Source organism: Trichechus manatus, unplaced genomic scaffold (assembly GCF_000243295.1).
Source record: "Trichechus manatus latirostris isolate Lorelei unplaced genomic scaffold, TriManLat1.0 scaffold00003, whole genome shotgun sequence".
NCBI classification, from domain to species: Eukaryota; Metazoa; Chordata; class Mammalia; order Sirenia; family Trichechidae; genus Trichechus; species Trichechus manatus.
Window position 1 is genome coordinate 8,371,069 of NW_004443939.1, and position 13,599 is coordinate 8,384,667.

Consider the following 13,599-nt stretch of genomic DNA (forward strand, 5'->3'; position numbering starts at 1 on the left):
TTCGAACTGCTAATCTTTTGGTTAGCAGCTGAGCTCTTAACCACTGTGCCACAAGGGCTCCTTAGAAACCCTATAGGTCAGTACTACTGTGTCATATAGGGTCACTATGAGTTGTAATCGACTCAATAGCAACAAGCTTGGTTTTTTCGCTGTGAGATGATTTTTTTTTTAGGTGTCTCCAATGTGCAGCCAAGATAGAAAACTACTGCGTTAGAGTGACAAATAATGAGGAATGCCTGGGAGAGGAGCATTTCAAGCTGGAGAACAGAAAATACAAATGCCAAGGCCCTGAGATGGCCTGAGTGCAGTATGTTTGAGGAAGAAAGATAGGAGCCAGAGGCAGGAAATGAGGCCGGCGGGAGGCACGATCTGGGCCTTCCAGGTTTTGGTACGCAGTGGGGACCGTTGTGGGGGTTTAAGCAGAGGAGAGATATGACCTGCTTTAGTCTTTGAGATTAGGTGGATTCTTCTTTTCAATGAGGTCACTGTGTGGTGCAAACAGTTTATACTAGACTACTAGTCAAAAGGTTGGTGGTTCAAAGACACCCAGTGGCGCCACGGAAGAAAGCCCTGGAGATGTGCTTCTGTATAGATTACCAAAACCAAAACTCATTGCCGTCGAGTCGATTCCGACTCATAGGGACCCTATAGGACAGAGTAGACCTGCCCCACAGGGTTTCCAAGCAGCAGCTGGTGGATTCAAACTGCCAACCTTTTGGTTAGCTGCCACATTCTTAGCCACTGCACCACCAGGGCTTCCCTGTACAGACTGCAGCCAATAAAACCCTATGGAGCACAGTTCTATGCTGTAATACATGGCGTCACCACAAGTAGGAATCAACTCGATGGCAACAGGCTTTTTTTTTTTTTTATCGTTGTTGTTCTTTTTTGGTACATGAAGTGGTGAAAGTGCAAAACTAAATGGTTTCTCCTTGGGCCAACATTAGTGAAAGTGGAGACAGCAACTCTCCCATGACATCTCATTTCATCATCTCTCATGTTGTTTCCTCATAGAACACACAACAGTGACGTCACTCCTTGTCTGCTTCTAGTGTCTTCCTTTTTGGTGTGACCCAAATGAGCAGGGACTCCAACCTTTTCCGGGCACCCTCCTGGACCCACCACCTGACTAGGCCGTGGGGCCCTCCTTTCGGTTTCCACAGCGCCCTAGGCTGCCTTCTCTAACAGAACTCACCTCGGTGTATTATCATCTCATCTTTGCTTCCTGTCTTATCTCTGCCCATGCCCAAACTGTGGGCTAAAGGCAGGGACCATGATTTATTTGATTTTTTTGTCCTCACCCTCTAGCACACAGTCAGCATTTAATAAATATTTGTTGAATGAATGCTTTAGAAAATATTCTCAATGCAATGTTCCCTTGTTTAGACTATATAAGGCTTTTTCTTCCCAAAACACTTTGGTTGTTTGCAGTCAGTTAAAGAAAGAAAAAAAATCAAATAGATTAAATTTGAAATTCAACAAATGAATAGAGTTTGTATTAGTTTCAGTGTTGGGGTTCAGGTTAAGTCCCTTCCTGAAAGGGCCTGTGCCCTCTCCCTCAAGCTCCCAGAAGCCACCTGGAATCCTGGCCCTGAGGGAGACTAAAGCCAAAACATATGAAAAACATAGGTTCCAAGACACCACAAGAGCTCCCAAGAAGTCAAACACATGCAAACCCGAGACGGGGCTTTAAAGGGCCACTGAGATGAACTCCCTTTAAGAAGGAAAGCCAGATGCCTCCCCCACGAAAGAGCGTTCAGGATGACAGCGGGAGAGGTAGCAAGGAAGGCAATCTGAGCTTCACGAGTGATGCTTACCCACCGTTAACCCCAACAAACTGAAGATTCTTTTTGGTCCCATTACCTCCTGCACGGAAGCCATAGTCTTTCTTTTTCATTATGGATTTAAGGCTGGTCGACGGGGAGATCTCTAGGCAGACACAACATGACAGGTTAGAATGACCTTGGGGATGCCCCAGAATACAGCAAAACCGGAAATCTTGCTTTGAAAAGGTACAGGTTGAGGGTGTGTGAGGAGGCAGAGAGGGACAGGAAGTCAGATGATGTAAATCAAATATTTTGGGGCTTTTAGGAGACCCAGCTTTGTGTTCAGTGCTGGCAGAACTGTCCCTGTTAATAATGCCACTCGACGTGAAGTCCCTGGGTGGTGCAAATGGTTAACATCCTGAGTTGCTACCTGAAAGGTTGGAGGTTAAAATCCACCCAGAGGTGCCTTGGGAAAAGGGTATGGTGATCGACTACTGAAAAATCTACCATTGAAAACCCTATGGAGCACAGTTGTACTCTGACACACATGGGCCCGCTATGAGTCAGAGTTAACTCAGCAGCAACTGGTGTTGGCTGAGTGTGGATGACGGGGTGGAGCTGTTGGAGTACTCTCACAGAAGTGCCTTGTGGGGTGGGTGCTATTGTTGCCCCTATCTTATGGCTAGGAAATCTGAGGTTCAGACTTCCTCAGTGTCATATGGTCAGTAAATGGCAGGGCAGGAGTAGAACTTTGGTCTCTCACGCCTAGCCCAGCACCTCACTTCTACTGGAGGGCACTCCGTGCTCCCTCCTGGCTCACATGCAAGTTGACATTCGTGATGTGGGGGAGGCATGGCAGACAAGTGAGCAAGAGCACAAATCTCTTTTTGCTGTGCTCAAAAGTACGGGAAGCATCTCCCAACGGGCAAGACTAGAACTAGCACCGAATAATGAGAAAGCAGCCAACTTGTGATCTGAGGCAGGAAGCAGACTCACAAACTGCCCACTGAGGAAAGTGAAATATAGTTCCACTTTACTCAAGAGTGAAGAGTGTCTGATCTGTTACAAGAGGAAGTACTACTCAGCCAAAGGGCAGATTTCCACACGTGAGGATCACTCACTCACACATGCATGCACATACACACCCACATATGCATGCACACACACACGCACACACCACTCACAGGGAAAATCTCCAGTGAACTATTCCAGATCTTAATATAATGCTCCTCCAAAACCAGGCTAGAGAAAACCTCTACAGTGTAAGAACCGGAGAGGAACACAGAATGCGGGGGCCCGGGAAACAACGAGGCGAGGCCGGAGATGAGAGCCAGGGCCACATCACCTGGATGCAGCCTTTGTGGAAATGAGAAATAGCACCCTCTGGGTGGGCACGGTTCTGCAGGTGCACAGCTTGGCAAGAGACAGGGGGGCTGGGTTTTGGCTCCCATCTGCCCTCCTCGTCTGGCATCCCTGTGCTCTGTGCAATCTGTACAGCTGTTTGTGGTGGCCCTACACTCAGTCCCAGCCCAAGAGCAAGAACAAGAGTAGGCGTATTGAGCCTCCACTGTCACCTAGATCTGCTTTAATTCCACTAAGTTCTCAGAGGGGCCTAAATCTTTTTCAAAAACATATTCATGCCATTAAAAATATTTTTTCCCCTCTGACTTGGCCTGTAAGGGAGAAATGGTTCCCTGTCTGGGGCACCAGTATTTACCCTCTGGTGCAGAGGAGGAGGAGGGGGCCGGGGGCTCCGGAGGGGGAGCCTGGGCGGAGTACGCAGACAGCAGCAGGTTGAGAGAGCTCAGCAGCTGGCTCTGAATGCTGCTGAGCTTGGAGGCCGGCTGCTTGATGGCGCTGGCCAGCTCTGGGTACCCGTGCTCCAAGCAGTTCCACTGCTCTTGCAGGAGCTCCTGGATCTTCTTAACGTATTGCCCAATGGTGGCATCTGTGGGTGAGCCTGGTGGCCTTTCTGGGCGCTCCTTCCCTGGAAGCTTTGGACCGACCTTCTCCCTCCCTGCTTGGGGAGCCTTTCTGCTGCTGCTCCAAGGAGAGCCTTCTGCTTTGCCGGCCAGACCCTCGGCTCCTACCTGAGGGCCTCCCTCCTGCTCAGAACCTGCTTCTTCGATCTTGAGTTCGGTGGAAAGGCAGCTATGTAAAGAATAGGTAAGGACCATCTCGGGTCCCTGTGGCAGTGGCAGCTGGGGTGATAGTACAAGTTCTGCTGGGCTCTTATCCCCTTGTTTGTGGCTGCCTTGCCCCGGTAGGAGGCCATTCTCCTCTCCTCTGGCCTCCCAGCTTTCAGATTCTGTCATGTCCAGAAGGTTGACCCCAATGCTCTTGTCAAACGACTCCCTGGTCAAGAGTTCATGGAGAAGGTCAGTGTTCACCATGGCATCAGTCTGGCCCTGAGCATCTCTGGCATTATCTTGGCTAAGCTTTTCTTCTAGTTGGGCTACAGCGAACTCTAGCTCTTGAATCCTCTGCTCCCTGGCCTTTATTTCCTCTTCCTGCTGCTGGAGGGCAGCTCTGGCCTGGGCCAGCTCCTTACTCCTTCCAGACAACTCGCCCTCAAGGGCTGTAACCTGCTGCTTCAGGCTGGAGATACTACTGGGATCTACCCTGGCAAGGCCCAGGCTTTCCTCCGTCACCCTAATGCCAATACTTCTCACGTCAACCTCTATAGGTGGCGGGGGTGGGATCTCACTGATGTTGAGCTCAATTTCTTCTAGAGGGAGATCATTTTCAGGGATGGGTGATGGTAGAGGTGGGGGACTTGGTGTTGGGGAGCCAGGAGTGACCACCACCTCTGCTTCTCTGGTTTCACGATTGTCTTCTGCATCCTCTACAAGTGCATTCTGGGATGAGGAAGGAGGACCTGGGAAAGAGAGGTGATTTGGAGCCTCCTCTTTACCATCCAGAGGCTTGGCTGCCTCCTGGACCAGCTCTGGAATCCCCAGCACCAGGTCTTCAAACTCTCTGACTTTTGGTTGAGTTGATGCTTGTGGGCTGGAACTGTGAATATCTGCAAATCCTTCCACAGGCCCAAAGGTACCATCACAGACACTGCCTTCATCCTGAAGTGGAGGGAGGGTGGGAGGTGGAGTAAGAGCTGAGGGTAGGCTGGGCTCCTCAGAGGCCCTGTTTTGCAGCAGCGTGGCTGGCATGCTGGATGCTCTCAAAAGCTGGGGCCGTCCACTTCCAGAGAAGAGCTCAGCATCTTCAGGAGGAGCTGCCTCCAACTGCCTGGTGGCCTCGGCCAGCAGGGCTTTCCTATGGTAGCTCACCTCACCGCCGCTGGCTGAGGCTTGGGAGGAATCACTAAGTGGCAGTGCCTGGGCTTGCTCCTCTGTCCCGAGCGACACTTTCCTTGGCACCACTGGGGACCAGTTTGAGTGGGGAATTGCAGCATGGGGCCGAGCTCCACTGTCAGGAAGGCTGAAGTTTCGGGGCAAAGTGCTAAACTTGGCCTGCTTGGCCCGTCGGTGGATAGGAATCCTTTTGATGGTGTTTCCTTTTTCGATGTCATCCACATACTTCAGAAAGTCCAGGTCTAAATGAAAGCCATATGGGGTCTCCACGGAGTAAGGGTGGCTCTTGGGTGAGTCTTTCTCTTCATCTACCTGAGAGGGCTGGTCTTTGGCTGAGAGACATAAGACATGTGAAAAAGAAGCACAAAGTTAATAAGCACTGCAGGGTAGTGAAGCCTAATACCTTTGATTTTGACTTAGCACATCACGTGAGCCTTCTCTTAAACTGTACAGACTCTAAATTATGTTGAGATGCTGCTCACAGTCTTTTTGGCCCTGCTGGGAAACCATCTTACTAAATCAGTGTGTACTTAGCCAATGTCTGCAAGGAAAGAGGCAGAGGAAACAGTTTCCAGTTTGCAGTATGTCATCTCAGTTATACTGTGTAATCTGCCTGCAGATCAGCAAAACAAAATTGTCTCAGACTGTTTTTCCAGATTTGAGTCATGTAATTGCTGAACTGAAGTGGCCAGGAATTTGCCAAATCAGGGTACTAATCGGCAGTTATGGATACAGAAGATTTCACAGGTTGAGGTACACAATTATCTAAGCATTAAAAAAGAACTTTGCATTATTCAAATAGGTTTGAATAAATCTTGCTAAGGCTGGTGATATCAATGAACTATGCCTTCTACATTATTTAAGCTTCCTTAGATGTCTGAGCCTCCAGGTACATGAATATGAGAGAGAACTAGAACAAGGAATCATGCACAGCCCATGGTCTTTTCCACCTGAAAACTGCTTAGTGCTTACCAAACATGAATTCCTCTGTCAAAAACCATGGCAGGTAAGGAAATATCACATTTCTCAAAGACTGTAAAAAAGTTGGTGAGGGAACTGGGCCAATTAATGTCAAGAGGGACATGGGCATACATCCTGCAAGAGATATGGGGCTCATGACTTTTCAGGGCTGCCCAGACTATTTGGGGGACTTCTCGATGAGAAAGTTCTCCATTGTACCAAGGCACCATTGATCTTCTTACAGCATCCACCTATTGGCGCCAATAGAGCACGCTGACAACAAGTCAGTTCTTTGAATATATGAATCCACAGGGACTTGTCTCTGAGTAGCTTCTTCTTCAGGTTAAATAGTCTTTGTTCCTTCAGTGTTCCTCATGTGACAACTCTCATTACCTCTGACTTTCTGCTAAATGTGCTCCCAAAATGCAGTACTTAGGAGAGAACATTAGTGGAGAGCCCAGAGGTTAAGGATATGGACTCTGGAACCTGGTTTATGTCCCAGTTCTGCCAGTACTAGTTCTGAGACCTTGGGGAAATGACTTAGCCTCCCTGTGTTTCACCTTCTGTAAAATGGGAATAATCACAGGAATCTACCATTTAAGATTATTGTGAGGACTAATTAATACATATAAAGTACCTAGAACAATGCCTAGCAGATGATAAGCAGTCTATATGTGCTCAGTATTATTATTTATTATCTTTCTGAAGGCCAAAATGTAGAGAACTAAAGTCTCATGATGGAAACCAACTTCATTTGACTCAATGCCCTCCTTTGACAGAAAGGCTCAACAAAGTCTCTGTCAAGGAAAGTATTAGCCCAAAAGACAGAAAGGGCCACATAGACCAGAGACTGCATCATGCTGAGACCAGAAGAACTATGTGGTGCCCAGCTACCACCAATGACTGCCCTGACAGGGAACACCACAGAGAGTCCCTGATGGAGCAGGAAAAAGGTGGGGTGCAGAACTCAAATTCTAGTAAAAAGACCAGACTTAATGGTCTGACTGGAGGAATCCCAGAAAGCATAGCCTCCAGACTCTCTGTCACCCCAGAACTAAAACCATTCCAGAGTCCAACTCTTCAGACAAAGATTAGACTGGACTATAGGACAAAAAATGATAACTTGTTAAGAGTGTGCTTCTTAGCTCAAGTAGATACATGAGACTAAATGGGCAGCTCCTGTTCAGAGGTGAGATGAGAAGGCAGGGACGGTCAGAAGCTGGTTGAATGGACATGGGAAATCAGGGGTGGAAAGGAGGAGTGTGCTGTCACAGTACAGGGAGAGCAATTAGGGTCACACAACAACGTATGTATAAATTTTTGTATGAGAGACTAACTTGAATTGTAAACTTTCACTTAAACTACAACAATAAAATAAATAAATAACAAAGTCTTTGTGACTGATTGATGGCTTAGTAGATCGTGCAAAATTACAAAAGAGCAATAATTCAATTCACTTACTCAACCACTGTTTACTGAGCACCTACACGTCAGTTGCTAGGCTAGACTCTAAGGACACAGAGATAACATGGGTACAGCTACCACCCTCAAACAATTTATGGTCAAGTAGGAGAGACACCAACAAATACAATGCAGTATGATCAAGAGGGTAACATACAAGTACTTCTTCCCTGACTTATTATCCCACTTTCTCCAGAATTATTCTCTTGGACTTGGAAGTTACTTTTTGCTTTGGTAGGAAAGGGATGATGTCACACAAAGGACACAGGAGCTGAGCATTAAAAGAATAGATAGGAATTTTCCAGGTGAACAAGATGGTAGAAGACATTGTGGCAGTTTATCTCCAAGATGGCCACCATCAATTCCTACCCGTGCTATACAATCAAGCTAATCCCACATTGAGAGGTGGAGTCTGTATCTCCACCCCTTTAAATCTAGCCTGGCCTGTGGCGGCTTTGAACAAAGAATATGGCAGAAGTGATGTGGAGGGACTTCTAAGGCTAGGTCATAAGAAGTCATGTAGCCTCCACCTGGGTCTCTTGGAATGTATACTCTTGGGAAGCCAGCTGCCATGTAAGACGTCCAACTTCACTGAGACTGCCATGTTGTGAGGAAGCCCAAACTAGTCATGTAGAGAGGTTGTATGGAGAGAGGAAGAGAGATGATTAATCAACCCCCTGCTGTTCCAGCCATCCTAGTGCAGGTGCAGGCATGAGTTAAAAAGCTAAGGTGGCTCCAGCCTTAGTCATCATCCGACTTCAACTGCAGGAGGGACCACTCAGCTGAGCCTGTCAACCCCCAAATCTGTTGCCGTCAAGTCGATTCTGACTCACAGCGACCCTACAGAACAGAGTAGAACCACCCTGTAGGGTTTCCAAGGCTGTAATCTTTATGGTAACAGATTGTCACAACTTTCTCCAGCAGAGCGGCTGGTGGGTTCGCATCACCGACCTTTCAGCTAGCAACTGAGCGCTTAACCACTGAGTCACCATGGCTCCTTGTCAACCTCCAGTACTGGGTTAATAATAAATGATTATTTTAAGCCACTAAGTTTTGGGCTGGTTTGTTATGTGCAACAAATAACCAGAACAGGCATTCTCGATATATGTCAGAGAACATGCAATGGCATGGATGTATGAAATTGCACAGCATTTCAGGGTTCTGCAAATTCAGCTGATATGGCTGGAACTTAAAAGGTGGTAGAGAAGGGCAGGGAGTAGGGAAAGTAAACTTGGAAATGAAATCAAGAGCCAGATCACGGAGTAACTTCTATGCCATGCTAATAAGCTTAGACTTTACTCTCTAGGTAACGGGAATCTTGAAGAGTTTTAAGCAAGGGAGCGTGGCTTGGTCAAATGTATGATTTCAGAAAGAGCACTCTTGTAGAGGATTAGAGGAAGGACAAACCAGAAGCCCCAAGACTAGCTGGGAGACTGCTAGTAAATGTCTGTTGTTTTAAGTCATTAAATTGTGGGGTGGTTTGTTACACAGCAAAGCTAGCAGATACACAAGGGGACTGAAACTCAGAAGTTAAATGACTTGTAGAATCACACAGGTATGAAAGGAGGCTCTTTTACCATATTGTGTCTTTTATCTAGATCTCAAGTTCCTCATCTATATAAGAAGGGTAATAGCGAGAGAAGCTATACGCAACGAGGGAAAGCGACAGGTTAAAGAAAAGGTGCAAACAATAGCATGACCAAACCTGGGGACATTTTCCCTCAGGGTGATGACAGATTGGGGCTGAGCTCTTCTCACGTGCCTGCCTGATCTCTCCTTCTTGTAGCCATGTCACATGCTTGTCAGGTGACCCTCTATGCTTCAGCATGTGCAGTTATCACCAAAGAACTAAATGAAGCCAACAAGACACATGAAGGCTGAACTCACGAACATGGACCCAGTGGAGCCTACCAGCCATCGAGGCTAAGTAAAACCACAGGGCCTGTGGGCTGTTATGTCACAACTACAGCAGGGAGCAGAATGAGGCACTGGTGCTCATCCAAAGGATGGTCTCCGATGGGTTCCAGAGCTTCTGCAGCAGACACCTGGACTTCAGGTGGACAAGGGGTAAACACTCTTCCAGCACCCAAAAAACTCCAAATAAGCTCCCATTAACCCACATAATTTTTTACCATCCTGGTTCCCTCCTAAAAGGCACACTGGTCGTTTCAGTAAATGAGAGTCATTTCCTTTGTTCCTAGCTGAACGTTGGCTTTCCAACTTGCCCTCTGCTATACAACTAGGCCTACAGGTCTACCCAGCAGCCTCCTGGATTACAAGGTCAGGCCAAATCAGAGAGGAGACGTGTGTCTAAAGTTAAGTACAGAACAGATTTATGACCTAGAAGGCAAACAACTCTCCTAAAGGAGAAGCTGCATTATTTATCTTCTTATTGCCTCAATTCAGTTGAAATGCACTGATTTACCCAGCAGCCTCTGGGAGCTGGTCCAGAGAACAAATACAATAATAGCATCAAACAAAAAACAGCAGATGCAAAGGCAAAATCTTCCACAAGGGAGATGAGGGGAACCAAAGGAGTCTGTGAGATTGAGCAGCTATCCAGGATGACAGGTTTAATAGGGGCTTTACGAACCTAGTGCTCTGGGTTATGACACTCACACACTCACACACACACACTCACACACACATATGCACACACACACACACACACACACACACACGGTGAACCATCATGCTGCACTGCCTGTCACCTGCCACTCTGCGTCCCTTCTCTCCCTCCCAGCACATGAGGAATGCTGGGAGACCTCCACCCACATTAAGCTCTGCTCATGTTAATTCCACCTGGTGACAGGTATGCAGTAGCTAAAAATTCCAGGCATGGGGCCAGGGCAAGAAATTATTAGGTGGACTGTCTCTGCTCAAAATGAAGTTCAGATCCAATAAACCAACACATGGCCAAACTGGCTAGATTTGCATTCTGATTCTGTCATCTATTACCTGTGGGACCCTGGGAAAACTGTTTGATTTCCTTATTTGTAAATTAGAGATAATAATGTCTAACATATGGAGTTGTCATGATTATCAGCACTAATGCATGTAAAGAGCATGGCACATAGGAGGTGTTCACAAAGTGGTCTAAAGCCAGACCTGGGTTGGTTCTGAATGCAGTGAGGGAGGATTCCCTGAGGATATTCTTTGTCCCTAGAATATTTAACTTTCCAAAGGGAATGAGGATTAAAACAAACAAAAAATTCTGGAGAAACTGTGAAAATGAGTCAGGGCAGAAACAAGATACATGAGCCTCAGAGCTACCTGGAGGGTCTCCCTCAGAAAGCGTTAACAGACCACTCGACCTTTGGGAAGGACCTACAAACACAGCCACCAGTCTAAGAGTTACACCCAAACATGAGAAAGGTGGACTAGAACGGGACAAGGTAAGGAGGAAAGGGCTACAGTAATTATCCTGAGGGACAAAACGAAGTGTGGCAGGTGAGACAACCAATTGGAAGCATTTAAGGTGAAGAAGAAAAGTTCAAAAGCCTTTTGTTTACAAAAGAAATGGGAAAAACAGAAACTAGAGAGAAAATGGCCAAAAATAAACCTGGAAAGAAGGAGAATTAAATGAGTCTCTTCAAAAGGCCAAGACAGCGACAGGGACTTTTTCTTCTTCTGCCTTTATTATGTGAGAAAAGTGTGCCTGCAGGGAGGGGGACATTTTGGAGCCAGTTGTGGCCAATCCCATGAGGAGAGCAGCAGTGCTGAGGAGGCTGAGCAGGGACTGATGAGGCCGAGCAGGGATGACAGGCCCCCCGGGGCAGTAAGGGAATTAGTGGTGTTCTGTGGGACCACGTCCAGGACGCAATGAAAAGGCAGCTCCCTGGGGAGAACGGCAGACTCTTGAAATATACGGTAACTGCATTTGGAAAAAGGAAGAAGCAGGGCTTGGAGCTGATGCCTGGTCCCTAAATCCTGCCAGTGAAGGGCCATGTGATTCAAGGAGGATTACAGGTTCTCCTGTTTCCTGACTTTGGTGAGCTGGAAAAAGCATCATCTCATTGGAAGTCAGGAGATGGGGGCCTAGTCTATGACTTTCAGCATGATTCCTGGGGGATGGGAAGAGGGAACATTTATTGAGACATTCACTGTGCTGTTGTTGTTATTGTTATTAGGTGCTGAGGAGTCCATTCTGACTCACAGTGATCCCGTATGACAGAGTAGAACTGCCGTATAGGGTTTCCTAGGCTGTAATCTTTATGGAAGCAGATCACCTGGTCTTTTCTCCCTCGGAGCTGCTGGGTAGGTTTGAACTGCCAACCTTTTGGTTAGCAGCCGAGCGCTTAACGGTTGTGTCACCAGGGCTCTACTTATTCATTGTGCTGGAGAGTTATTACTCAACAATTTTACATACATTACCTCATTTAATCCTTTACCAATCCCATAAGTAGATATTAATACCTGTTTATAGATGAGGTATGGTAGACTGTTGGCACCGTCAGAACCTTTGTTTCTCCCCTCCCACACTGATTTGAGCTTAGCCTCTTGTCTTGCTTTTGGCTATTGGGTCAATAGCAAATGTAACATATGTAGAAACTTGAAAATTGCTTGCACACTGGGGTTTGTTACTCTTGCTACATTTGGAACTCCTCTGCCACCATGCGAACAAGCCCCCTTTGGCCTGCTGGATGATGACAGACACGTGGCCAAGTTATCAGCAATGCCCCAGGGTGACATGAGGTCAACCACCAGACTTGTGAGTATAGCCATTCTAAAACATCCAGCCCTCCACCCCAGCCACTCGGAAGACCACAGCTGACCCACACCGGAATAATGGCCTAGCCAACCCATTCCAGTGTGGCTCAATCCACAGAATCTTTTGAGAAATAGTAAATGTCTGTTGTTTTAAGTCATTAAATTGTGGGGTGGTTTGTTACACAGCAAAGCTAGCGGATACACAAGGGGACTGAGACTCAGAAGTTAACTGACTTGTAGAGTCACACAGGTATGAAAGGAGGCTCTTTTACCATATTGTGTCTTTTATCTAGATCTCAAGTTCCTCATCTATATAAGAAGGGTAATAGCTGTTTGGATAGGATGAGAAAGCACTCTGAAGACTATACAAATCCAATATAAGGCTATATTCTCATTCTCTACTGCCTTCTATTGTTTATATCTGAAATACTTGGTTTGGGCCTCCCAATACTTCCTATTTGAGGAATGTCTTCTTGTAGGCTTTCCCTATTTCCAGGATTTATGGTAACAATCTCTTTCCAACCTGAGTGCTCACTCTAAGACAGGGAATAAAAAGCAGTCTGCATACCATCTGTTTTCTCCATCTTAAAGAATGCTGACCGTTAGTCTCTCAGGCACTCTTCATGTGATGAGTCTGTGGGGTTGGTCTGAGAGTTCTGGAAGAAAAGATAGAGAAGTGGAGGAAGTCTCATCAGAGTTAGAATGAATATTGAGGAAACACAGCACCCAGTGAAGGGACACCCCTCCCTGCCTTTTTTCCAGGGGTGCTTATGAGCTCACAGCCCCTCACAGTGGGAGATTAAAAGCCTGTACACACTCCTAGTGGTAATTCTAGGTGTGTCGTCATGGAATGTTAGCCATAGCTGACACTAAAGGAAGCATTTGGTCCATCTCCCTCACTTGGCAGATGAGGAAACTGAGGCTCAGAAGTATTTTGTCCCAGGCCTCTCAACATATTAGTGAAAGAGCTGGAACCAGACAACCAGCACGGTGCTCTCTCCTTAGTATTGAGAGCTGAAATATACCTAGCCCCATCCTGGTAAGAGAATTACAATTCACTTTGTGAAAAGCTGGAATCAGAGTATCTATAAATGACTGGTGACATCCCAATCAAATATAAGACAAAGATAAGGTAATTGTAAGTACTGACAAGGAGACAGTACCTAGAGGCAATTTCTAAGCATGGGCAGAACAAGGGCAAGTTCATCCCGGGTGGCCAGAAGACATCAGTAACTAGTCAAGCAGAATATTGTCCTTACTGTGAATTAGTGTACCTTGAGGTCTGACCATAAATGCTCTCCCAAGGTTTTAATCCATTCCCGGGACTCTTTCTTATAATGGTAAACAAGCTAATTCCTGCCCCTATTACAATAAATCACCCAGGACATTGG

General features: G+C 46.6%; 1 protein-coding gene across 1 annotated transcript in view; it reads right to left on the minus strand.

Annotated features, from left to right (window-relative positions):
• KANK4 (KN motif and ankyrin repeat domains 4) overlaps positions 1-12,792 on the minus strand; it is a 48,426-nt gene extending 35,634 nt beyond the window's left edge. The window contains exons 1-3 of the mRNA XM_004369000.2: positions 12,777-12,792; positions 3,484-5,409; positions 1,818-1,929 (exon numbers count right to left, since the gene is read on the minus strand). Coding sequence (XP_004369057.1) covers positions 1,818-1,929; positions 3,484-5,409; positions 12,777-12,792 — 2,054 coding nt within the window. The remainder of the gene's footprint in view (positions 1-1,817; positions 1,930-3,483; positions 5,410-12,776) is intronic.
• Positions 12,793-13,599: the final 807 nt, after the last annotated feature.